The 25,551-nt window shown below is 38.4% G+C and overlaps 2 protein-coding genes across 8 annotated transcripts in view; both read right to left on the minus strand.

The window, feature by feature from the left end:
• Positions 1–25,551, minus strand: part of LOC311305356 (protein PALS1-like) — a 45,092-nt gene that overhangs the window by 3,307 nt on the left and 16,234 nt on the right. For 5 of the 7 annotated variants that reach the window (XM_084432997.1, XM_084432999.1, XM_084433001.1 and 2 more), the window contains 5 exons: positions 24,149–24,217; positions 23,925–23,996; positions 22,347–22,514; positions 20,648–20,850; positions 257–388 (listed from right to left, as the gene is read on the minus strand). In XM_084432997.1, coding sequence (XP_084289123.1) covers positions 257–388; positions 20,648–20,850; positions 22,347–22,514; positions 23,925–23,996; positions 24,149–24,217 — 644 coding nt within the window. Of the gene's footprint in view, positions 1–224; positions 389–8,126; positions 8,377–20,647; positions 20,851–22,346; positions 22,515–23,924; positions 23,997–24,148; positions 24,218–25,551 lie in introns of those variants that run through there. The other 2 variants (XM_084432998.1, XM_084433002.1) reach the window with 2 other exon arrangements.
• LOC311305355 (uncharacterized protein) lies at positions 8,794–19,631 on the minus strand. Its single transcript, XM_084432995.1, has 4 exons — positions 19,399–19,631; positions 15,444–16,037; positions 13,165–13,623; positions 8,794–11,147 (listed from the first exon to the last, which is right to left on the minus strand). Exons 1-4 carry the CDS (start codon positions 19,551–19,553, stop codon positions 8,888–8,890), a joined length of 3,468 nt encoding a protein of 1,155 aa, XP_084289121.1. The 5' UTR covers positions 19,554–19,631; the 3' UTR covers positions 8,794–8,887.

Raw genomic sequence — 25,551 nt, forward strand, 5'->3', positions numbered from 1 at the left:
TAAGTTATTAACAATGTCCTACACTCTAAAAGGCTCTTTATTGGCATTGATTGTTCCATGAAGAACCTTGAACGTTCATTAAAACTTTCTATTAAAAAAAAGGTTCTTTGAGAAACCAAAGATGGTTCTTCTATGGCGTCACTGTGAAAACCCTTTTGGAACCTTTTGTTTTATGAAGAGATTGAGATTGAGTAGATGTGTCAAACGTTTGACTGCTAGCGTACATGATCTGAAGGAGAATGTTTAACATGAAGACCGTGTGTTTCTTCACTCCTCGGGCCAGCAGGGAGGAGAATCGCTCCTGAGGAGGAAGAGGAGGAAGAGGAGGAGAAGGCCTGATGAAGATGATGTACGGTTTAAGATCTGAGGAACATAGCGCTTGCAGGGACTATGAAATATAAAAACACAAACAAGTGAAATGTAAACCAGAGAATGAAACAAGCCAAATACAGATGGTAATGCGCTGAATATGTTGTAACATTCACTGTTCAATAGTTTTAGATTGGATTTGTTGTCAATAACTTTAAATTGCCAATGAAACATCCATCAATATATAAAACAAAATGCACCATTAAAGTTTTTTTTTTAAGGGATATTTCACCCAAAAATGTTATTATATTTCACATATAAACACTAATCAACGCACACATTGGTTATGACAAACAGAAGCTCAAGCATGTTCGCTTGACGTGCGAGAACCAATGAGGTTCATTCTCGTGTTATGCATTCTGTCCAATGAAACATCCATCAATATATAAAACAAAATGCACCATTAAAGTTGTTTTGCAACAGGTTATTTTAAAGGGATATTTCACCCAAAATTTGTATTATATTTCACATATAAACACTAATCAACGCGCACATTAGTTATGACAAAGAGAAGCTCAAGTTCATTCTCGTGTTACACATTCTGTTAATGTTCGCTGATCAGTGTTTATATGTGAATTAAAGCCTAAATTCAATCTGTTCATCATATAAAGCGATCGAGTCTCTTTAGAAAATTTTGGACTAAACTGCTCAGTTCATATGGATCAGTTTTACGATCTCTTTATGAACTTTTGGAAGCGTCACAGTGGTAGTTGCGTAGCTGTCAATGGAGGGACAGAAAACTCTCAGATTTCATTAAAAATATGTTTATTTATGTTCCGAAGATGAACCAAAGTCTTACGGGTTTGGAACGACATGAGGGAGAGTAAGTATTGACAAGTTAAAATTTTTGGGTGAACTAACCTTTTAACTCAGTCAATTATATAGAGATTTATAAATCAAGGTTGTGAAAATACCTACCTGGCAGGTTTTCCTAAAGTATCCCCCAAAACATAATTATTTTACTGATGATAACTAAATTAGACCAAACTGCAATTGTTTTTTTTTTTTTAAGTTTGGAAATCAAAAAAGTTTTGCAACACCAAAGACCATTAAAAATATACGAGCAATGTCATAATACATGAATACATTTGCTTTACCTACATGCGTCCTAAGTCGGAATACAAATGGGAAAAATACAAAACGAGCTGCTCATGATGAATCTTGAATGGCGAAACAAACCGTACACATAATAAACAATGCTAGAATACTTAAAGCCAAAGTGAGTATGTTTTGTGCCACTAACGTCAAACAGAACTGCAACAATGTAGTTAACGGAAATAAACTAAAATATAAAAATCCTTGAACCACATTTTATCTATAGTTGCCAAGGCATTTATCACTTTCATTTAGTTAAACTAAAATAAATAAAACTGAAATAAATAAAAAAAATATCAAAAAAAATAAATAGAGAAAAAACAACTAAATTACTAAAACGTGAACTAAAATAAAAATAAAAAATGGAAAAATATAAAAATAAATACAAACGTATAGTCGAGCTCATTGAACTGTGATACGAGAAGTAGAGGTCTACACGGGTCCAAAAATGCAAAAGTTCACTTGATGTCACAGTGACGGATGACAAACGCGACTTTGCAGATTTGCATTTCGACTCGAGTTAATATAATAACGATTGCTCGTTCAGTGCCATGGCCGCTGACGCTAGCATTATTTATGTGCTCTCTGCGCCGAGTCTGACCACCAAAACTTTAAGATTAAACAAGACGGTTCATTCTTATTATAAAAATGGGAGAAAGTGTAAAGCGCAGCTTGGCGGAATAAGTCCCGCCTTTTAAATAAAAGAGCCAATCGTCAATTGGTAAAGTCATTGTGTCACTGCGGAAGCTCTGGTTGCCATAGAAACATGACGCACTTGAGACTGCACATTTCCGTTAGCTGGAGCAACCTGAAGAGCTTTTTAGAGCAATTTGTGTGTGTTTTTAACCTTATTTCCCGGCTCACACTTTTCTTATCCTATTTTACAAGTTGCAAGTGTCACGGCCGGCTCGCGAGCCGCGACAAAGAAGGAGACAACACGTTGGATCTTGCTCAAAAGGATAACATTTATTAAGTAAGAATAATAAAATAAGATAAAGACGAGACGAAAAGCAAGCAAACAAACAACAGAATCCAAAGACGCAAACGGCACGAGGATGGGAGAGCGCGCCCCGTCACAGCCGAAGGGAGCTGCTTTAATTGCCGGCAACAGCTCCAACACAGGTGTAACTCCTTAGTCAATAATGGCGTACTCACTCCAGCTCCATCTACTAATGACGTATTCACTCCAACTCCATCCTGTAAACCAAACAAAGAAAAACACACAAACCACAAATATAACCCATACTGGGTTCATAACACCTTCCCCCATAGAAGAGGGTTTACATTTATGAAACCCAACCTTAACCCGATAACTCCCCACATTACTGTATAACACCAACTTCATCTTACTTACAATCTCCTCAGCAACTACGGCCCTGTAGAAGCAACTTAAGAGAGTAAAGCAAAGCAAGACAACACTGTTTGTCGACAGTTAAGAAGAGTAAGGAGCTCTAGACAATGCGTCTGCCACCACATTGTCAATACCTTTGATGTGTCGAATTTCAAGAGCATATGACTGCAGAAAAAGGCACCAACGAGTCAAACGTTGATTTGGGCACCGCAAAGAATGTAAATAAATAAGTGGATTGTGGTCAGTGTACACGACCAAAGAATCTGACACCGATCCCACATATACCTCAAAATGATGTAGGGCCCAAATCAGCGCTAAGGCCTCTTTCTCAATCACCGAATAATTTAACTGATAAGAAGTGAACTTCTTTGAAAAATAACTCACGGAACGGTGAATTCCCTCATCATCAGCTTGTAACAATACAGCTCCCGCACCCACGTTGCTAGCATCCACACACAACCTAAAAGGGCGGTCAAATTTAGGAGCTGCTAACACAGGAGCGGAAGTAAGCAGTAATTTAGCTGCCTCAAAAGCTTCCTGACAGACAGAAGTCCAGATAAACTCGGCTTTTGCCTTCAGCAGATCAGTGAGTGGGGCTACCACGGTGGAGAAATTCCTACAAAATCCCCGATAGTAACCCACTAACCCCAAAAAACGCATCAACTCCTTTTTGGTGGAAGGAAAAGGAAATTGATCAATGGCCTCAACCTTGGCCCGAACTGGACGCACACGACCCTGTCCAACGACCTTACCCAAGTAAGTCACGGTGGCCTTGGCAAACTCACATTTGGCCAAATTGACGGTCAGGCCAGCCTCAACAAAACGAGAGAACAGATCTGCAATACGACTCAAGTGCTGCTCCCATGAATCACTAAAAACCACCACATCATCTAAATAAACCGCGACTCCCTCCAATCCCGAAACAACCCTATTCATAAGTCGCTGAAACGTTGCAGGCGCATTTCTGAGACCAAAACTCATAACATTATAAGAAAATAACCCCTCAGATGTAATAAAGGAAGAGATTTCTTGAGCCCTTGGGGTCAACGGAACCTGCCAGTAGCCCTTGAGCAGATCGAACTTACTTACAAATTTCGCTGCCCCAACCCGATCAACACAATCCTCAATACGAGGAAGTGGAAAAGAGTCTGGTTTCGTCACTTTATTTACTTTCCTATAATCGGTACAAAACCGATAAGTTCCATCAGGTTTACTGACAAGCAAGCAGGGAGATGCCCAGCTTGAAAATGATGGCCGTGCAATGTCATGATCTAGCATATATTGAACTTCAGCAACCAGATGTAAGAGTTTATTTGGGGACACACGATAAAAATGTTGGCGAATGGGCTCAGCATCCCCAACATCAATATCGTGCTCCGCCCAATGTGTACACGAGGGTACATCACCAAATAAAGAGACATGATGATTAATAAGAGCAACCAAGTCGGCACGTTCACTCTCTGTTAAATGGGTCAACATTTTGTGCAAATTTTTCAAAGTCTCTGAATTTTTAAGACGTCCCAACAGCACTGTATCTTCGGGGAAAGAAACCCCTTCATCAATTCCCTCTTCCAACGTAACAGGTGAAATGCTCTCAACTAACAGTGCAGGTTTCACATCTGTTATGGTCTCTAAGGCTTTAGGAGAACGACAATAGTAGGGCTTCAACAAATTAATATGACACAACTGTGTTGACTTCCTTCTCTCTGGGGTGGCAATAAGATAGTTTAAGTCAGTAACTTGTTTCACCACTACATACGGACCAGTAAACCGAGCTTGAAATGGTGAACCCTCCACAGGTAACAGAGCCAACACTTGATCGCCAGGCATAAATTGTCGTTTCTCAGTTCGCCGATCATAAAGTGACTTCATACGTCCCTGTGACGAATGCAATTGATCTTTTGCCATCTTACCCGCTTCATACAATCTGCGCTTAAAGTCATTCACGTAACTTAACAAATTCCGAGGTGGTGTTCCTTCAGTCCAGTTATCGCGGAGCACAGCCAGCGGTCCCCGAACGGTATGCCCAAAGACCAGATCATTGGGACTAAAACGAGTACTTTCCTGGCTTACCTCACGCGCTGACAACATCAACCACGGCAATCCCTGCTCCCAATCTCCCCCCAGCTCTGTACAATAAGCACGCAATAGGGACTTCAGCGTCTGATGGAAGCGTTCTAAAGCCCCTTGGCTTTGGGCGTGATAAGCACTAGCTTTATTGTGCTTGATGTGCAACAGTTTCAAAACCTGTGAAAACAAATGAGACGTAAAATTAGAACCCTGATCACTTTGCACAATCTTCGGAATGCCAAAGATGGAAATGAACTGGGTCAGTGCCTTCACCACTGATTTTGCAGTGATTGTACGGAGGGGATAGGCCGCAGGATAACGAGTCGATGCACACATCACAGTGAGCAAATAAATACTACCTGATTTTGATCTAGGCAGTGGGCCTACACAATCGATAATCAAGTGCTCAAAAGGTGGACTAATAGCAGGAATAGGAAACAGTGGAGCAGGTTTGATCTTCTGATTCGGCTTGCCTGTTAATTGACAGGTATGACAAGTCTTGATGTACTTTGATACATCCTTCTTCAATTTAGGCCAAAAAAAATGACGAAGGATTCTGTCATAAGTCTTTCTTACCCCTAAATGTCCAGCAAGTTTATCATGAGACATCTCCAACACCAATGATCGATATTTCTCTGGAACTACCACCTGCAAGATAGGATCCCCAGCAAAGTCACTTCCATGAGGAATCCATTTCCTCACCAACATTCCATCCTGCAAAAGATAACCTTGAGCAACATGCCTAACTTCATCAGAAGACATCACACTCTCTAACAGTTTATGGAGAGAAGAATCAAGTTTTTGCTCCTTGATCAAATCAGAAGTAGAAACAGAAAAGTCATCAGGCAAGGAAATTGCTGGTCTACCCAAAGAATCAGATGTTAACCTTGGCTGTGCAGAGGTCATAGATCGAGTTACAGCGCAAGCAGTAAATACCTGTGGAAAGTTCGTGTTACTCTCGTCAGGACCCGGAAGGGGAAAAGATGAAACCACAGGAGGTGAAAAAGTCACAGGCCAAACCCTACCCCCAGCCAAATTATTCCCCAGGATTATATCCACCCCCTCCACTGGTAATGATGGACGCACTCCAATCACCACTTCTCCCTTCACAAGTTCAGACGACAACATAATTTTATGTAATGGGACAGACAGGACATTTAACCCAATTCCTCTAATAAGAACACTTGTCTCGGTATCACTCACAGAGGAAAATGGCAGCACATCCTGCAAAATAAAGGACTCCGAAGCCCCCGTGTCCCTCAGTATTGTTACTGGAACTTTTGTCTCTTTACCAACAAGCGACACGTGCCCGTAAGTAATAAAAGGTGCATACTCTCCATCTTTTAACTGGTTAACCGCTGTAGGCGATCTTTCTGAAGACAAGCCACCAGAACTTAACAATGGTGCTACAAGGCCTGCTGGTTTAACCCGGGGAACCTTTCCTTCTTTACTCTTAGCTTTGAGCACAGGGCACTCATTTTTCCAATGGCCTTTACCACGACAATAATTACAGACCAGAGATGAATCCCTGGGCACGCGATCAACTTCATCTTCAAAAACATCATCCCTTCTCCGAAACTCAAAACTACTCTTGTGTGTTAAAATATAGTCATCAGCCAACTCAGCAGCTTTAGCAGTTGTTTCAGCTTTCTGCTCATTTATGTATGTTGCTATTCGAGCAGGGACAGAGTTCTTAAACTGTTCAAGCACAATTAAGTTAGCCAACTCTTCAAACGTGGTTACCTCAGATGCCATACACCAGCGGTTAAATGCAGTAGTGAGCTCTCTAGCAAACTCCACATGAGCCTCCTTTCCACCCTTAGACAATGTTCTAAATTTTTGTCGGTACGCTTCTGGTACTAACTCATAAGTTTTTAAAACTGCCGCTTTAACGGTATTGTAATCATCACAGTCTGCAAGTGAAAGGGCAGTATATGCTTCTTGAGCCCTGCCAGTGAGCACACATTGTAAAAGCAGTGTACGTTCCTTGCTAGGCCAATTTCTTGCCTCCGCTATTCGCTCAAACAATGTAAAAAAGGTATCTGGGTCTCGCTCGTTAAACTTAGGCATTAACCTCAAATTTCCAGCAGTGTCAAACACTTGAGAAGCACCCTGCAAAGCATCAGCTGAACCACTTAGCCCACCTTCTCTCATTATCTCCAAACGGTATTTCTGCAGCTCAACAGTAGTCTGCTCATTTCTAGTTTTCTCACGCTCTACTTCCAATTTCAAACGTTCCTGTTCAAGCTGTAACAACAATAATCGTTCCTGTTGTTCAAAAGTTAAAGAGCCGACATTAGGTTTAACTTGACTGGTGTTATCTGACATTTCAAATAATACGGCCTTTTTTATTAGTCTTGTCTTAAGTACCTCCCTAATTGTACTATCCTTTAACCTCTTATCTCCAAGTTCAATTTCATAATGATCCGCAATTTCGAATAACTGATCTTTTGTACACGAATCAAGTAAACCTTCAGAAGGAGAACTAATGAACTCTTCGACAAGATTAGACATCTTCACCTCAAATGCACGTTACAAATAGAAGGAGTGTTTTACAAACCTCAGCAGGAGGAATAAAATGGTTCCCTCTCCCTAACTATAAAAATAATAACCTAACTAACTCAACCCTGTACTCTTCATGTGGCTACTGGTGAGGGGTATTTAAGCACCAACTCCCGCTGGTACAAAGAAAAGTAACCAGCACGCTGGCGACTAACTCATACCACGGATATGCACCCGAGACAACTGCTCTACTCACGGTCACCACACAAAAATAAAAAAAATTACATTACATCCACTTGTTCCAAAAGGGAACAAGCAGCTAAACCTAACCAGGGAACACAAATATTAAATATTCCTCCCACAAAAAGATTTGCAAAAAAAAAATCACTTACCTTCCATAAAAACGAGCATAAAACAGCCAGAGATAACAATACAGCGCTCCACACATTCCGTTGTCAAAAACAAACAAATCCAACGCGCATTTCCTTCAAAGTAGCCTACGATGTATAAAACATCCCAAACAATAGCGCTAAACAAACGATCTCTCTTACCATCGGTTAATCAACACGTCAATTTCTTTACAAAATAACCGAACGCAAAAACAAACAAACCCAAAGCGCTTCCGAATCATGTCGAAAAACAACTGGAATTGTCAAACATTAAAAGACGGACGGACGAGCCCCCATTTGTCACGGCCGGCTCGCGAGCCGCGACAAAGAAGGAGACAACACGTTGGATCTTGCTCAAAAGGATAACATTTATTAAGTAAGAATAATAAAATAAGATAAAGACGAGACGAAAAGCAAGCAAACAAACAACAGAATCCAAAGACGCAAACGGCACGAGGATGGGAGAGCGCGCCCCGTCACAGCCGAAGGGAGCTGCTTTAATTGCCGGCAACAGCTCCAACACAGGTGTAACTCCTTAGTCAATAATGGCGTACTCACTCCAGCTCCATCTACTAATGACGTATTCACTCCAACTCCATCCTGTAAACCAAACAAAGAAAAACACACAAACCACAAATATAACCCATACTGGGTTCATAACACAAGTTACAGAAAAACACACAAGCAGTGCTGACTGACTCTGATCACGGCCGGGTGTTCTCCGAGTCCGATCGACTCGGGTATTACACACAATGTTAAACAGACCCAAAGTAATAGATTGGGAACCGACCCGGCAGACCATTTAAAATATAGAACGGGTCCCGGGTCCTCCGTGTAGACCTCTAACAAAAAGATATTTTAATGTACAAAAAGACACACTTTGCCTTTAAATACTAGTAAACATTTCTTTTGAAAATGAATATTGGATTTTAGCAGCGCCCATGCATGCACTGTAAGCCATTTTAGTAAGAAAGCACCTGATAAAAATACAACAAGAAAAACAAGAGACTATATCGTTTTAGTTGTATTTAATACAGTCATACCTATACAAGTAACAAGTTCATACAAAATGGTCATTAAAGGCCAAAAAACCACCAAACATGCAACATGTCTACGAATCTTCCACGTGTCCCTCTGTGTGCCATTTCCTGAAGCAATTACGTGACGAAACGAAGCACAATGCCACCTTGCAGTGGGAGCAGTAAATGGGAGTCTTGACTTTATTTCCTTGTAGTTTGCACATGACACACAACCTCCTCCCATGCGAAGCATCTGAACCGAAATACTCTGGATAGCATTGCTCCGTCTGTGCGGGCGAGGGTGGGGGGGACGACTCTGTGCCGGATGGCGAGTACATGTTCGATTCGACAGGGCCGGAAGGCACATGTGCCGACTTTCTTATGGCGAACGGTGTGTTGGACTCTTTGGATGCAGATGTCCAGGGATCTTTGGCAGCAGGTGAAGAAGGATTTTTGCCTCGGCCAACACTTGCCAACTCCGACACAAGTTCTTCCCTGAACAATTTATGGGTGAGAGGGGTCTTTTTCTGAGCTTTCGCCAAATGTTGGTGGAGGATGAAACTGTTGACCACTGCAACATCAAGAAAATGAAAGAAGAAGGCCTTGTACCAATTTGTGGACTTGTGGAGGACATTATAATACTCTATAAGGCAATCCGAGAGATCAACACCTCCCATATATTTGCTGTAGTCCTTCACAGCAGATGGCACAGGGATCGGACGTGTTTTCCACACACCATCGACACCCTTGGTGTTCCTGGTGACCGTGTCCTCCGTGAAAGCCTTGTGAATTGTTGAACACATGAGGACTTCTCTCATGTCCATCCATTTGACAAACAGAAGAGGACCTTGTCGACACCAGCGGATGGATCCTCTTTCAGATCTTTCGCTTAGGTCGTTGGTCTCCGGTAAACTGGAGGTTTGACGCAAAGTGCCACAAGCTAGAATACCGTTTTGCAACAAATCCAAGAAAAGAGTCGGGGAGGTGTAGAAATTGTCTGCGTATAACCTATAACCTTTGCCGAGGTCTTTGTGATCCAGGAGTCTCATTACCGAATCGTACCCGACGCCTTTACCCGATGACGTAGACGTCTTTCCTTCATACACGAAGAAATTCCAGGTGTAGCCGCACGACAAATCGGCAAGAACGATGAGTCTGTAACCCCATTTAGTTGGTTTGTCATTCATACATCGCTTTTGTCCAATCCTAGCTTTGGTAGAGACAATTCTCTCATCCACCGAAATCTCTCTGTTGGGGTGAAAGTGTTTCTTACACGCTGAAAGAACGTCTGTATACAGGGGCTTGATTTTGAGCAGTCTGTCATAACCTGGGGTGCCTTTCTTTTTGTTGTTCTTCTCATCTTCCTGAAGATCACAAAGGTGAAGATTCCAGGAGATGGCTTGAAATCTTGCTCGGGACATGATGGATTGTGGGTAGGGGAAATTGTACATTCGCTTTTGAGCCCAGTAGTCCGCAATAGTCTTCACTTTCACTAGACCCATGAAGACTACTAACGCCACATACGAGTAAAACTCGGCTACGGTTAGAGGTACCCAGGTACTTCTTTCTAGCTTCTTTCCAGCTTTTGCCCTCTTTTCGGCATTGCTATTGGTGTTTCTGACGATTGTCTTGATGGTAGAGCTGGTGAAAAACAATTGGAACAACTGTAAGGGTGTGTACGTTGAGTCCGACATGAGCTGCGGACCTGGAGGACGCTTAGGGGAGAAATTCGGTAGTACCGGTTCCTCATCCTCATCGTTGATGTCAAGCCACTTATCTGGCTTACTGTCATTTTCTACTTTCGCCAAGGGTGAATCCAAGGTAGATGATGACCTGCCTCTGGTTTGCCTCGGTGAAGTCGTCGCAGCGGGATTTAATCTCTCTCCGGTAGAAGTGGGTTGAGGGATAACTTCAGAGGTAGATGCGGGTTCTGGATTGAGTTCGGAGTTGATGGAGATTGCGGGCTCCAAACTTGATGGTAGGGTGGGATCAGAGATGGCTATGGGAGTCGAATCAGCAGCCGGTGTTAGATAAGCGGGCTCAGAGGTAGGTTCAGGTGTGAGGGTGGGTTTTAAAGCATGCTTACGGGGCCGGCCTCTCCGTCGCGGTAAGGTTGGTGCTGGACAAGGGATGGGTGTGGCTTCAAGAGTGGAATTATTAAGGGTTGTGGAAGTGGCTTCAGGGGCAGGTTTAATGGTGGCTTCAGGGGTGGGTGTGGCTTCAGGAAATGATTCGGAAGTGGAAATAGTGAGTTTGCCTCGTGGTGAGGTAGGTGTAGGGGGTTTGCATCTCCGTTGTGATTGAGCTGGTGAACTTTCCAGTAGAAGGTTCCAATCTTCCCCAGAATCAACACTGTAACACAAAACAAATCCATGACATGTGCATGGACCCACACACTGGTTACAACAACAACAACAACAACAGTAAACTAGTGTAATGTTTAACATAGTAAAGCTTGACATATGAAACAGGGCTCGACATTAACGCTTGTCTGCTTGTCTGGGACATGTGGATTTTTTGAAGGTGAAAGAGAATTTTACTTTCCCGACTGGAAAAGTAGCTCCAATTAAAACTTCAGAGACAAAAAATGCATGTGAGGAGCATCTCAAACTCCATCTATGCAGATGCTGCGAGTATAGGTTGCTTATAACGTTCACCAGGGAACGCAATGTGCGCGATTTCATCAGATTTGAAAGGTAAATCATTTATAACCATTCGTCAACACAGGAGAATACATCAATATGGTTTCTAAATATGCGAACTGTTCATCGCAATTTCAAAATAAAAGTCCCTCGCCTGTGAGTGTTTTGATGTCCACATATTCTTGTTCAAGAAACCACACTGGCTGTAGCATTTCTATCGTAAAGAAGTTTCCAAATATTAAAGATTAAGAACAAGTTTGGATTAAATGTTGTTTGGCCGATATTAAACAAGGATTTTATCTGCTGTAAAGTGTAACAACACCAGGCCGTTGGCGCCCTCTGCAGGCATTGTGTTGTTCTATTAAACCATAAGGTTACTTGCTTTTGATACTTTATTTGAACCAAATATGATTGCCTCATTGTTATTATATATGTATTTTAAGTCATTTTAAAAGCCTAAAGTTTTTAGGTTTATTTTTATTACCGCAAAAAAAAAAAAAAATCAGATTACTCGATAAATCATCAAAATAAACAACCAATTACTCAAATAGCAAAATAATCGTTAGTGAAAGCCCTAGAGAAATAAAAAAAACAGCATAGATAAACTCGCGGAAGAAACATACTGAGGTAAAGATTTAAAAAGTTGCGTTTTTTATTTATTTATAACACGTCATGTTAAAGCAAGCAACATAAAACAACCAAGGGAGCGGTTTTGTCGAATATTATCATGACTGCAACAGTTACATTGATTTTATAGTTGAATAAGTAAATATTAAGTCAATTACATTTTAGACACAATATTGACCGTTTTTGTTTTGCAAACGAAAATAGTTTTAAACAAAGACCACAGCAGAACTATTGCGCATTCTCAAAGCAACAGCGGCGATCTGTTACTGAATGATTCAGCATTTTGAATGAATCGGTTGAATGAATGACTCGCTCATTAAATGACTTCAAAGTATCATTGCATTTTTTCCAACATTTCTTACAAAAATGTAAAACATTATGCTCATAACATTATTTATTGCAGTGTAAATTATTTAATTTGATTGGTAACAGCCCAATAGTGTCCTATTATTACCGTATAATTGAATTTATTGATTAAGCCCTTAAAATGAAAGATGACGCACAACCTGGGGTAAATATTAAAAATCTGCAGATTTAAGTATGTAAAAGCTGATAGAACACTGATGAGAATATTGGCTCATTATAAATGATATTTAATCCCCCCAAAAAAACCTCCCACTTGACAAGCACAATGTCGAGCCCTGTGAAAAAATTGTCAATTTTTTTTTTAAAGAAGTTTATTGAAAAAAACAAAACAAAACAAAGTTAAAATATATTTGCATGTTTGTTGATACATCAACCTTTTATGGATCAAAGGAGAGAATATGAAGCTCATACTTGGAGGAAAAAAACATTTAACTCATTCAGAGGCACAAACTGAGCAAACTGAGTCTTAGTAAGATGATATTTAAATGTTTAGTTTTATGATCAAAGCTCTGTGGTTTTAATGTGGGGGGCAAAACATATAATGCAATTATGCAATGACAAAAAAAACATATCTTGAAACCTTTTTAAATGCAAAAAGATTTTCTGTGTTAATGACCCCTCAGACATTCTGCTAAACCTCCAGAAGAATGCCATCCAGGTTTTGAAAGTCACGAGTGTGAGTAAATCATAGTTACATAAAACTACAAAAAAAAATGCAAGACTTCCTTACTCACTCTTCCTCCCACAGTTCCTCTTCCCTTCCTGAATCACTGATCCCATCGCTGTCGTGAAAGACAACATCATGGTCATCATGGTCATCATGATCGTGAAAGACAACATCATGGTCACTGTTGACGTCGCTGTCGACCCGAGGCCGGATGGGTGCAGGATTAGGGTTGGGATCACAGGTGGGTTCATGTTTTGGGATGGGTATAGAGGTCAATGGTTCATCAATAGTTGTGGGAATGGGTTGAAAGCTGAGTGTGGTGATGATTTGAGAAGTGGTTGCATGATCAGAAGTGGCTATGGGTGCAAGTTCAGGGGTAGTTTTTGAGGTGTGTATTAAGGGTCTGCCCCTCTGTTGTGTCATGGCGGCTGAAGGGAATGTGGATGAGAGGGTCTTTGCATTCGGTGATTCTGAAAACTCAAGGCTTTCTTCCTGTGGAACTGGCCATTCTTCAGGAGCATCCACACTGCAACACAAACCAAACACACTTCATATGCATGCTCGCCTCACAATCATAAGTTTTTGGAATTAGAACAATTTTTTTATGTTTTTAAAAGAAGTCTCTTATTCTCTCCAAGCCTGCATTTATTTGGTCAAAAATCTTGTGAAATATTATTAAAATGTAGTTTAAAATAATGTAAAATGTATTCCTGCAATGGGAAACTGTGATCAATTTATTTTCAGGATTCCTTGATGTTCAAAATAACAGCATTTATTTGACATATAAATCTTCTGCAACATTATAATTGTCTTCATTGTCAAGTTAATGCATCCTTGCTGAATTAGGGTTGGGAATTGAACATTTATTCCAAATCTGGAATCGAATACTTGAGGTCAGGAATCGGATACTTGTTATAAAAGAAAGAATTTGATTTCTCTTATCGATTCCTTTGTGAGCGTTTCAATATGACTTTAACCCATTGAAGCGTGAGCCGACTCGTGCGCCGTTTTCTGTGCTGCAATAATGTGTGTATCAGTATATTGGATCCGTGCAGCTCTTAAAGTGACAGCAGCCTAATATTCCTGCATCAAACAACAAAAAACTGAGAAAATTCACTCATACATTACAAATATATAAAAATATTTATATTTTTGATATTACATATCAAAAGCTATTTAGTAAAGAATATTTTATTGTATTTTACATTTGATTTCTGTACCTGAATATCTGAAAAACTGATATTATTTGAAATAGGGCTTATTCACCTTCTTTCCTACATTTAGATAGGTGGGCAAATGCATTTTTGTCTCAGTGCATGCATTGTTTTAGTTTGACAGGGTCGGCGCTAGCTTAGCTTAGCTTAATGAATGGAATCCTTTGTTGCCAGCTAGCATGTCCTGAGTAAAAGTAAAAAATAAAATAAAATAAAAACCCCCACCTAATTACTTCTTGTGGCCTCCACAGAGTAAGTGATTATTTTAAACATGACGCATGTATCGATCGACCCATATTATACCTGTATTCACATTCACATATTATACCACGTATTCACATTTCATGTGTTGCGTGATATCTCTGCACCTAAGTAGCAGTGATTCGCCTGTGCTTCCCCCTAATATAGTCCCAAGTCAATATCTGCCTAGGAAATCGCCTAGTGTTAATCTGCATCGCTATTTGTACTCGTTGTGAATACGCAGGCCACAAGAAGTAATTAGGTGTTTTTTTTTTTTTTTTTTATCACTTTTACTCAGGACATGCTAGCTGGCAACAAAGGATTCCATTCATTAAGCTAAGCTAAGCTAGCGCCGACCCTGTCAAACTAAAACAATGCATGAACTGAGACAAAAATGCATTTGCCCACCTATCTAAATGTAGGAAAGAAGGTGAATAAGCCCTATTTCAAAAAACGGTGGAGTGTTCCTTTAAAACACTTTATTTCAATCATATCTTTGCTCAGTTTTATTTTTTATTTGTTCTTTTTTTTAATTACTGTTTACTTGTCTTTAATAATGTGTGAAATTAGTTAGATTGTAAGTGTTTTTAGCCTGTTAATTTTTGTTCATGATATTCAGCTACAATTAAATGTTTTGCAATAAATGTGAATGATATTTACGTTTTTCTTTTTACCTTATTGGAATCGAAATTAGGAATCGATGAGCAGAATTGAAATCGGATTCGTTAAAATTCAAACGATATCCAACCTTATTGCCGACTAAAAGTATTATTTCTTTAAAAAAAAAATTACTCAATGACAAAAATGAATTAATAACTGAAATGTGTCTGGGTCCCATTACACCTGTAAATAAAAAAAATTAATAAAAAAATCTCTATTTATGATTACTCACTTCTCTTCCCATAGTTCCTCTTCCTTCCCCGTCTTGATCTGGCTGGCGTCCCCGTCTAACAGCAGCCCCGTTGATGTGGGTGTACAGATGAGTGTGGCTATCGATGCCGGATTCGAAGCGGACGAGGAGTTCGGGCTGAGTTTAAAAGTGGATGTGGCATTCGGGATGAGTATGGGTGTAGAATTAGGGCTCAGTTTAATGGAGGATGAGGGACTGGAGAGGGTTATAGGAGTGAAATTAGAGCCAAGTGTAAACGCGGGTGTAGAATTAGGGCTGAATTTAATGCCGGATGCAGAATTAGGGATCAGTGTGGCAAAAGGTGGGGGTTTAGGGACTATGGTGGCAAACGAGGAGGGTTTAGGAAAGAGTTTGATTTTAGATTTGTCTTTAGGAGGTCTGCCTCTCCGTCGGGGTAAAGAGATAGCTGGGGTGTTTTTAGGTGTGCTGCCCATCACTGGTGCCGTTGGGGAGGGACTCAAAGCAGTTTTAGGTGGTCGTCCTCTTCGTCGCGGTAAGGACGACGAAGGCGAGGAGGATGCGTTCCTCTTTAGTTTTGAACGCATGAGAGGCTCCCATTCTTCTGAAGAATCAATACTGTAACATATAATGAATACAATTAATATGCATGCACTTAGTGATTACAAATTAATTATCATAGTTATATCACATTAAAGAGGTTTATTGCGCTTTAGGCAACAGAAAACATAAAAACCAGGGGAACAAATCGTCTGAAAACGAAACAGAGAAGAAAAAAACTACAGCGCTAGCAAGACTTTTTTTTTGCTATTCTCAACACAGCGGTGTTTCATTACTGAATGAATCAGTCCATTTGAACAAATCTGAATGAATGATTCAGTGACTCACACAATAAGCTTCGTTCCTGAAATGATTACTTGCTCATTAACAGTGACTTGCCGTGGTTTTAGTTTCACATTTAAAGTATCTTTTCAATTTTAAAATAATTTTATATACAGTATATATCGTCAATGTTTCATTTTTAAAACATCAAAACGTTTCGAAATAAAAAAAATGGCCTGTTATGGCCACTTTAAAGTTTCGTTTTTATTTTATTTATAAAATAATTATGATAAATATTCATTTATTTGTAATTTTTTACTTTTGTATTTTATGTATGGGCTTATTTCTATTGAATTATAATATCGTGACCCCCCTGTGGTGACATGTGCGGCTGTGTTTATGCCGTTCAAAACGAAAAGGAAAAAATAAACGATTTCAACGAGGAATTATGGACAGCTTGTTGATACTAGCCGCCCGATTGTAGAAGTCAAAGCAATGCTTAATGATTCGCTTCTACACTGCCCTTATAAAAGGCAAAAATGCAGATAAAAAAGTAAAAATATATTTAAACTTATTTGACATTTTCATTTCTGTCACTGCTGCAAACTAACCAGCGCACAGAATATGAAGAATATCAAACACTTTAGGAGTCAGCTGTCCATGGCAGACCTAAACCTGCCGAGGTACCTGCACAATAACACACTCAACTAAACATGTGACCCTGGATCACAAAACCAGTCACATGTTGCACGGGTATATTTGTGGCAATAGCCAACAATACATTGTATGGGTCAAAATTATAGATTTTTCTTTTATGCCAAAAATCATTAGGATATTAAGTAAAGATCATGTTCCATGAAGATATTTTGTAAATTTCCTACTGTAAATATATAAAACATTTATTTTTGTGAGTGAATGCAACACAATCTTGAACATAAATGGACAACATTAAAGGAGATTTTCTCAATGTTTCGATTTTTTTGCACCCTCAGATTCCAGATTTTCAATAGTTGTATCTCGGCCAAATATTGTTATATCCTAACAAAACAAATCTGGAATCTGAGGGTGCAAAAAAAAACCAAATAAATAAATAAATAAAAAAAAAAAAAAAAAAAAAAAAAATAAATAAATAAATAATCACAACATTGAGAAAATATCCTTTAGGATTTCTCCATCAATGGAAAGCTTATTTATTCAGCTTTCAGATGATGTACAAATCTCAATTTTAAAGAATAGACCCATGTGACTGGTTTTATGGTCCAGGGTCACATATGTCAAATCACTGTTATCGACAAAATCCCAGAAAATATTGAGATATCATTTTCTGACAATATTGCACACCCCTAATCTCTGCACGGCTGCATTTGAACAGGCAAGATGCGCCAATCATTTTCCCAAACTTGTCTTAATTTTATATTTTACACTGAAATATTACAAAAGCAACATTTATTTAGTTAAATATTTTATATTTAATAGTAGCACTACTACTACTACTACTACTAATAATAATAATTATTATTATTATTACTTTACAGTCATATTGATAGATAAATTTCAAAAGATTTGTCCAAATTATGCTGCCCTACAAACAAGCACAGCAAAACCTTCTTAAATCAAAATTTTTATCAGAAAAATTAAAATTTTAGTTTTGCCCCATAAGTGTTGTTTGGCATGGCAATATTTTGAGTCTAGTACAAAAAAATAAAAACTCTTTTACAAGATATATGTTGTAAGATCAGGATCTTCGTATGATTAGCTTACAAAAAGGGTCAAAGATTGGCTGGTTAACAATGCTGTAACTACCATCTGGCTGCAAAGAGCATCTTTTCTCTCTGACTGCCATTCAAATCCAGAAGTGTATATTTTGCAGAGATGTGCCAGTGCATGTGCATGCACAGCTCCCTATTTTTGTTGCATAGCAACAATGTTTTACCAGTGTCAGACCCATCTTAAAAGACTATAATTAATGGAGAAAATGACTGCTTGCTCCATGTATTATAGACCATCTTGGGCACACATGATCATTGTGCTTTTTCCCAGTGATATGCATAATTTTCTCATATCTGCATCTATAAGAATATACCTGAAAATCACATGACAGCTGCAGTTTATATATCGACATATTGCCTATTGGAACAAGAATTTGGGGTGGGACACACTGATGGGCAAATCCCTTATGTAGTTTTTATTTTATGTCAGCCATGAACAATATTTTCAATATTTAGAGGACTGGGCATTCTTACTGAAGAGAGAATTGTATTGAACAAAAATATGCATATGCCCCTGAATGCAAGATTGCTTTATTTAGATTTTGGCCATTTTCCCAGATGAGAAAAGACAGTTATAATGTAGTGATAAATTAATGTATAAGGTTAATTTCATATACCTCAGGCAAGTCATGTACTGGTCACAACATGTTAGTTCACTAGAGAAATTAACTCCTGAGGGGAGCATTTCACTAAATATATGCGCTATATTAGCTTATATATTCGTTATATTTACTTTACCTGTTAGTAATGTCTTAATTTGAATATATGTTTCAATAAATTTGTCATGAAAACAAGTTATGATAGCAGCAACTGTGTAAATCATTATATTATTTCAAAAATAAATAGGAGTAGAAATTGGAGTTCTAATTAAATTTAGGCTAATTAATACAAAACCTGGCTTGTGTGCAATTTATGTTTTTTTTTCATTTGAGTTTTAATTGTTATATCTAAAAATAAACAGCATATGATTTTAATAGTTTGGGCTCTGTTAATTGTAACCTTTAATATTACAGTAACGTGCAAGAAAGTGATCCCAGTATATAGTTTACAGCATTAGCAGAGAGATTAAGAAATATTAAATAATAATTTAAATAATTTAAAGAGAGAGACAATTTGTTCGATAAACAACTGTTTAATAAAAAAATAAAAGGTAACGTTGCTGTAACGTTACCGAACCGCTGTATACCGTTACGCCTCTAATGTAGTGTATTAGTTTATTTCATGGGGTCTTTAACACTATTCTTTACACTATGATTTTATACTTCGGTGTCTTTCAAGCACTGTATTTTTTTTCTTTCTAGCTTCAAAAATGCATTCTTTAGTAAGCAACAAAACACATTGTTTGCCCTAGAACAGGTAAAAACACTACACGTGACCGTATTACTTACTCTTCTTCTCGCGGTTCCTCCTCCGCCGCCGAATCGTCGAGCTCATCGCTGTCTGACAAAGGCTTGTATCCAACTTCAGTATCGCAATCTTCTATTACACACTCGATTTCATAAAACATCTGCCTTTTCGCTCCGACATCCTCCGGCGATGCCATTTCGAGCAGGAAAAAAAAAAGAGGCGGATGAATCTAGACACAGCCTCAGTGCCTCCTCGGACCGGGTTCCGTTGCTGCAGAACACGCGCGCAGACTCAGTGAGGTTTCTGCATAAGCTCCGCCCCCCTACCACTGCGTAGCGATCTGATTGGACCACAATCGTGAGTGACGTGCCTACGAAAGGCTGAGATCATCAGTTATGCGACGTGAAAAAAAGCAGACCCTATTATTTTGAGGAAAATAATTTTAAGAACCAACACCAAATCTTTATATTTTTCCATGGTAAGTATGTATTATTTTAGTGCAGTCTTGTTTGGTGTAATTATGCTGTTTTGACTCTTGCTTTTGACCTTTTGTTTGCCTTGACTTGGTGGTTGTGTAATAATGTTCACAATAAACTATTTAAAAAAACGAATTAATAAAATATTCAGTTAAATAAAGATTTCTCTTAATCAGTATGCATTTTTATAATGGTGCATATAAATTAAACTGATGAAATAAAAGTTATTTAATGATGTGTAGTTCACATTTTCACAGCTTTTATTTTTATATACATTAGGCTATATTTCCTCTCTGGTTTCATATTTTGCTGGTTATGTCATTTGTAAATTGCACAGTGTTATTGCATATTGTCAATTATTTATTATTACTTGCCTTACCTTTCTAGTTTGCACTGCAAAAAATGATTCTCACTCAGTATTTTTGTCATGTTTTCCTGTACACATATCTAAACATTTACTTGAGAAGCAAAATGACGTAAGATATTGAGTCTTGTTTTCTGAAAAATTGATCAAAATGAAGTGAGTTAAAACACAATCAAATATCCGCCAATGAGGTTACGAAAAATAATCTTTTTTTCTGACCCCATTGGCAGATATATGTTCTTGTTTTAAGCATAAACTCACTTCATTTTGATCATTTTTACCTCCCAGAAAGGATAAATAGATTGAAAAGATAGATATTTGTGCTAGAAAACAAGACAAAAAGGAAGTGTGCTTTTTTAAATTTATTAATATCACACACGTCATACGACCAACCAATTCCATGCTTCTCAGACTTGGTAAAACAAGTACACCTTCGTCAGTGAGTCTTACCCTGGGCTGCAGACACAGAAGGCAGATTTTTCCAGAGTTGACAACCTGTCTGATTGAGTCCGTATGTGTGCCGTACAGGTTCTGTTCAAACTCGCCCGACTCGATGAATTTCCCAGCAGCCAGTTCAGATTCAAAGCTCTGTCGTGACACAAAGTTGTACTCTCTTCCGTTGAGCTCATGCGTGCGGGGGTTTCGTGTGGTGTCTGTAACGTGTGCAAAATCACATATAAGATGCACAATAGATATGCATGGCAAAATAGTAGGCAGTGTATAAACAATGTCTGTTTGTATGCATTAATGTATATAAGTCTTTCTTAAGGAAATGATTGGTTCTGTTCCAAAGCTTAGAAACATAGACAGGATTTTGCAGCATTATGTGCATGCTTACAATGTGATGAGTTCCAAAGTTTGGAATAATTAAGATTTTTATAATGTTTTTGAAAGAAGTGTCTTCTGCTATTTATTTAATCAAAAATACAGTTAAAACAATGAAATATTTGTACAATTTAAAATAAGTGTTTTCTATGTGAATGTATTGTTAAGTGTCATTTATCAAAGCTGTATTTTCAGCATCATTACTCCAGTCTTCAGTGTCACATGACCCTCCAGAAATCATTCTAATATGATGATTTGCTGCTCAAGAAACATTATTATTATTATTAAAAATGGTAAAACAGTTGTGCTGCTTCATATTTTTGTGGAGACTGTAATACATTTCTTCAGGATTATTTAACGAATAGAGAGTTCAAAAGAACAGCATTTATTTGAAATAGAATCGTTTGTAATATTATTTACATTTAATCATTTAGCAGACGCCTTTATCCAAAGCAGCTTATAAATGAGGAATACAGCAAGCGATTCATCATGAAGAGGCAAACAACTCAAGAAGTGCTCAAAATACAAATACTAAAATACAAATGTCTTTCACTTACATTTAATGCATCCTAGCTTATTCTTTATCTTAATCTTATTACCTCAAAACTGGGAAAATTGTAGCGTATCACGTATCAACAAGTAGCAAATACTATTTTCAACATTGATAATAATAAATGCTTCTTGAGCATCAAATCATCATATTAGAGTGATTTCTGAAGGGTCATGTGACACTGAAGACTGGAGTAATGATGCTGAAAATACAGCTTTAATCACAGGAATAAATTACACTTTACTATATATTTACATAGAAAACAGTTATTTACAATTTTTACATCTAATAAATCCATCCTTGGTGAGCAGAAGAGACTTCTTAGAAACTTTAAAAAATCTTAATTATGATTACGATTGTATGCAAACCTTCCAAATCAGTCTCTTATGACATTTATTTTTGTATAGATGCAGTTAGTGAGCCATTGTGGTTAAGTTTAATGTTAAATAACTTTATGCCAAGTCAAGTCCCCTTCATTTAAACAATATAGATTGTTTCAAAGCAGCTTTACAGTGATAATATGAAATTACCGTAACAGATTATTTAGGGTTTACAGCAGCTCTAGGATAAAGTTATTATCCAGCTAAAGTTAGTTTTGATTGATTTACTTCCGTTGCAAAGATTAGGTTCCAAGTGTTGAAAATTTTGAAAAACATTATCATCTCTGCGCAAACTTCAAAAACGTGAATCTGTGAAAGCGCTGACGGCGTGCACATGCATATCACGTGTTGCTGTAGAAAAAGTACTTAAAGTTGTAGAAAAGCATAGTCTTACGTGGAACAGCACCGGTGAAGCGGTCCGGCTGTAAGGACAACAGTCTCTGTCTCAGTTCATTGTGTCCGCTGTTCGGTGGACCAACCAGAGCGACGGGACGCTTGCGTTCGGGCGGCTGTTGGTACAGTGACACCTCCTCATAGGTCAGGATATCCTCACTGTAATGCTCTGAACAATGACAAATGTTCCTTACTGGCGAGAGTTTGCAAAATATACATGTCATTAGTCTAGACTAGGGCTATTGAAATCAGCTCAAGATTAAAGGGGTGGTATAATGCCCTTTTCACAAGATGTAAATTAAGTCTGATGTCCCCAGAGTGTGTGTGTGAAGTTTTAGCTCAAAATACCCCACAGATATTTTTATACAGCATGTTAAAATTGTCACTTTTTGAGGGTGAGCAAAAACACACCGTTTTGTCTGTTCCTTTAAATGCAAATGAGCTGCTGCTCCCGGCACAGGGGGCGGAGCTACAACAGCTGCACTCACACAGACATGCACTGAACATTTCAAAAACGTTTAGCCTTTTATGTTCAAACTGAAGTCAGACAATGATGGAGAGACTCAAGAAGAAGTGACAACATGTAGAAGCAACAGGACATTTCTGAATGGTTAGTTGATGAATTTATGTAGCTTATGTGTAGTTATCTTCTAGTCATTGATTAGCATATTCTGTCTTGATAATCTATAAATTGTGTTCAGGGGGCGGGGTTTATGTAAATTCTAGGGTTGGTGATGTCACTAACCCGGGAGGAATGTGGTGTAGTCTATACCAGCCGTTTGTTATTCCTTAAAAAGCAATTTCTTTAAAAGCAAATATCTCCCTTTGCTTTGAACTTTGAGCGTTGTAACTTTGCAGATGTTGTTTATGCTCAAACAGCAACATTACACACTAACTAAAGTTAGAAAAGTCAAATCATAATCAACCACCCCTTTAAGTTACAGGACTTAAATCCGACATTTCTCAGAGAAATTCCCAAACAATGAAGGTCCACAACATGAGACAATGCTGGATACCAAAAGGTAAATGTTCCTTCTCAGTGTGTCTTTTCTTTTTCTTTTTTAATGCAAATTGCAACCAGGGCATGAGAACAGCTTTCATTGTTATTTCATTTTGCCCATCTTTAGTGTGGAGAGGCATGCAAGAAATCACAAAAGAAGAGAAGAGGAAACCTCCCTCCGTGAACAGCCGTCAATTAACCAACAACCTTCCTCAGTCTTTAACCGTTCACACCTCGTTCACATCAGACTCATCAAATGTACAGTTTCTGCAGAGTTAAACGGGTGGAAATCCCCTATACTTGCACCCAAGCTGTAAATAGGGACTTGATGGTGGGTCATCATTCATTTGCACAAGTAAGCAACCAAAAAAGCACTGAAAAAGAATGGATTTACTTCAAAACAACTGCCACTTTGTAATTATTTGTGAAATTTACTAGCAATTTCTAAGAAATGGCAAGTAACGCATTGAATTAAACGTGAAACTTTGAAGTAAAATACATTTTTAACAGTGCAAGAGCAGGAACAATCAAGGATAAATTCAGATTTCATGACTAAGAATTAAAAAAGATAATACTCACCAATATTCTTATTAGGGTTATACAATAGTTTTTTCCGTTGCTTATTGCTTTTCTTAGCGCACCAAAGTTTCCCTAAAGAAAGAATAACTATTATCATTGACGAACTTTCCACATAAGGTTCAACAGCAACGGCGAAGAATTCCAAGGAGGATGCAAACTCAAAGCATGTACTGTATGTTTATGAGTATATATGAGTTTTAGCAGGGAAACACTGTCCAGCTCACCTTTATACTCCTGATTCCTGTCCGTGATGGTTTTCTTCATGGCTTCTCTGTGCTGCTGGAAGCTCTTCCCTTGAGAGAACACAACATGCCTCTTGTCTTAGACATATGCACCACACAACTACAAGTAATTTGACTATATAGAAAATAACTCCAAACAATCATACGAACAAATAGGGTTTAAAACTAAAACTGGGCAATAGTTAACCATATCCAATAAATATCTCAAAATTCGTTCTGAAATTATTTAATATGATTTAATTTTTATATTTTAATTATTAATTAATTGGGCCCTATCTTGCACCCAGCGCAATTGACTTTGTACACCGACGCATGTTTCATTCCTATTTTGCACCTGACGCACAGCGGACTTTTCCCTCCACAGACGCACGTCGTTAAATTAGGGAATGAACTTGCTCTCCCGGGGGTGGTTCAGTGAAAAGAGGAGGCGTGTTCCGGCGCAAACGTTCCCTGGTGCTATTTTGCAGTTTCAGAAAACAATTCCGCCACAGACCAGGAAAAACCTTGTCTAAAGTCAGTGGCGCGTTGCGCATGTTATTCATATGCTATTTTAAGGGCGCATGCTTGGCCATAATCAATGTAGCGTGTGCACAACGCGCATACACTTTGCTTCTCTCATCTACACACAAGACGCAGCAGTTCTCATTTTTAGAAAACCATACATAATTACAAGGAAAAAAATTAACACATGAGGGAAATCATTGTGGTGTCCATGAAGATGTGAAAAAATAGGCATAAATCTAGCTTACACATTTACCCAAATTTTTATACGCCTGTTTAACCAAAGCTATTTTGGGTGAGTTTCTCCCATCCCCAACGTCACTTCTCTGTATTTTATCCCGCCGGTCTAATAGCAACAGCACCCAAGACCCGCCCACAAAGTTACTTGCGTTTCGCGCTTGATACTTGCGTTTCAGATCGTTAAAATAGGGCCCTCAGTGTTATAAAACTATTGAAATTAGATCCATGTTTTCAATGTTATACGGTAGGGGGCGCTATTGCTCATCTTCTGAAAAAGTATTGAATCCGCAGATCAAAACAACACAGGCGAAGAAGCAGAAACGAACAATAGAAGCATTGCTTATGCATATATGTAAAATAACATGATTATCAAACATTAAGAATGATGGACTTGATCTATCAGATCTGAATCTGATCTGGATCTCTGACAAAAAATGTGATTTTCTCAGCAGCTTTTTGTTTAAAATGTTGTTTTTAAAGTGTTAAAAAAAAGAAAAGAAAAGAATGCATAAAGCTAGAATTTGTTTTATTAAAGCAGAGGCTCTGTTCTTTCTTTTGATAAGTTGCATGTTCAGAATCAGATATTCATACAACAAAATATTCTGGGGGTCATGAAAGTTTTGTGAAAATGATCAAAAATGCTG

This window comes from Rutilus rutilus (assembly GCF_951802725.1).
Source record: "Rutilus rutilus genome assembly, chromosome: 15".
NCBI lineage: Eukaryota > Metazoa > Chordata > Actinopteri > Cypriniformes > Leuciscidae > Rutilus > Rutilus rutilus.

Coding starts and splice junctions, on each gene's coding strand:
- LOC311305355 (XM_084432995.1), bottom strand. CDS start 19,553: ATGGCATCGCCGGAGGATGTCGGAGCGAAAAGGCAGATGTTTTATGAA. Junction 13,624..15,443: donor GAGGAACTATGGGAAGAGAA/GTGAGTAATCAT, acceptor TTTGTGTTGCAG/TGTGGATGCTCCTGAAGAAT. Junction 11,148..13,164: donor GAGGAACTGTGGGAGGAAGA/GTGAGTAAGGAA, acceptor TTTGTGTTACAG/TGTTGATTCTGGGGAAGATT.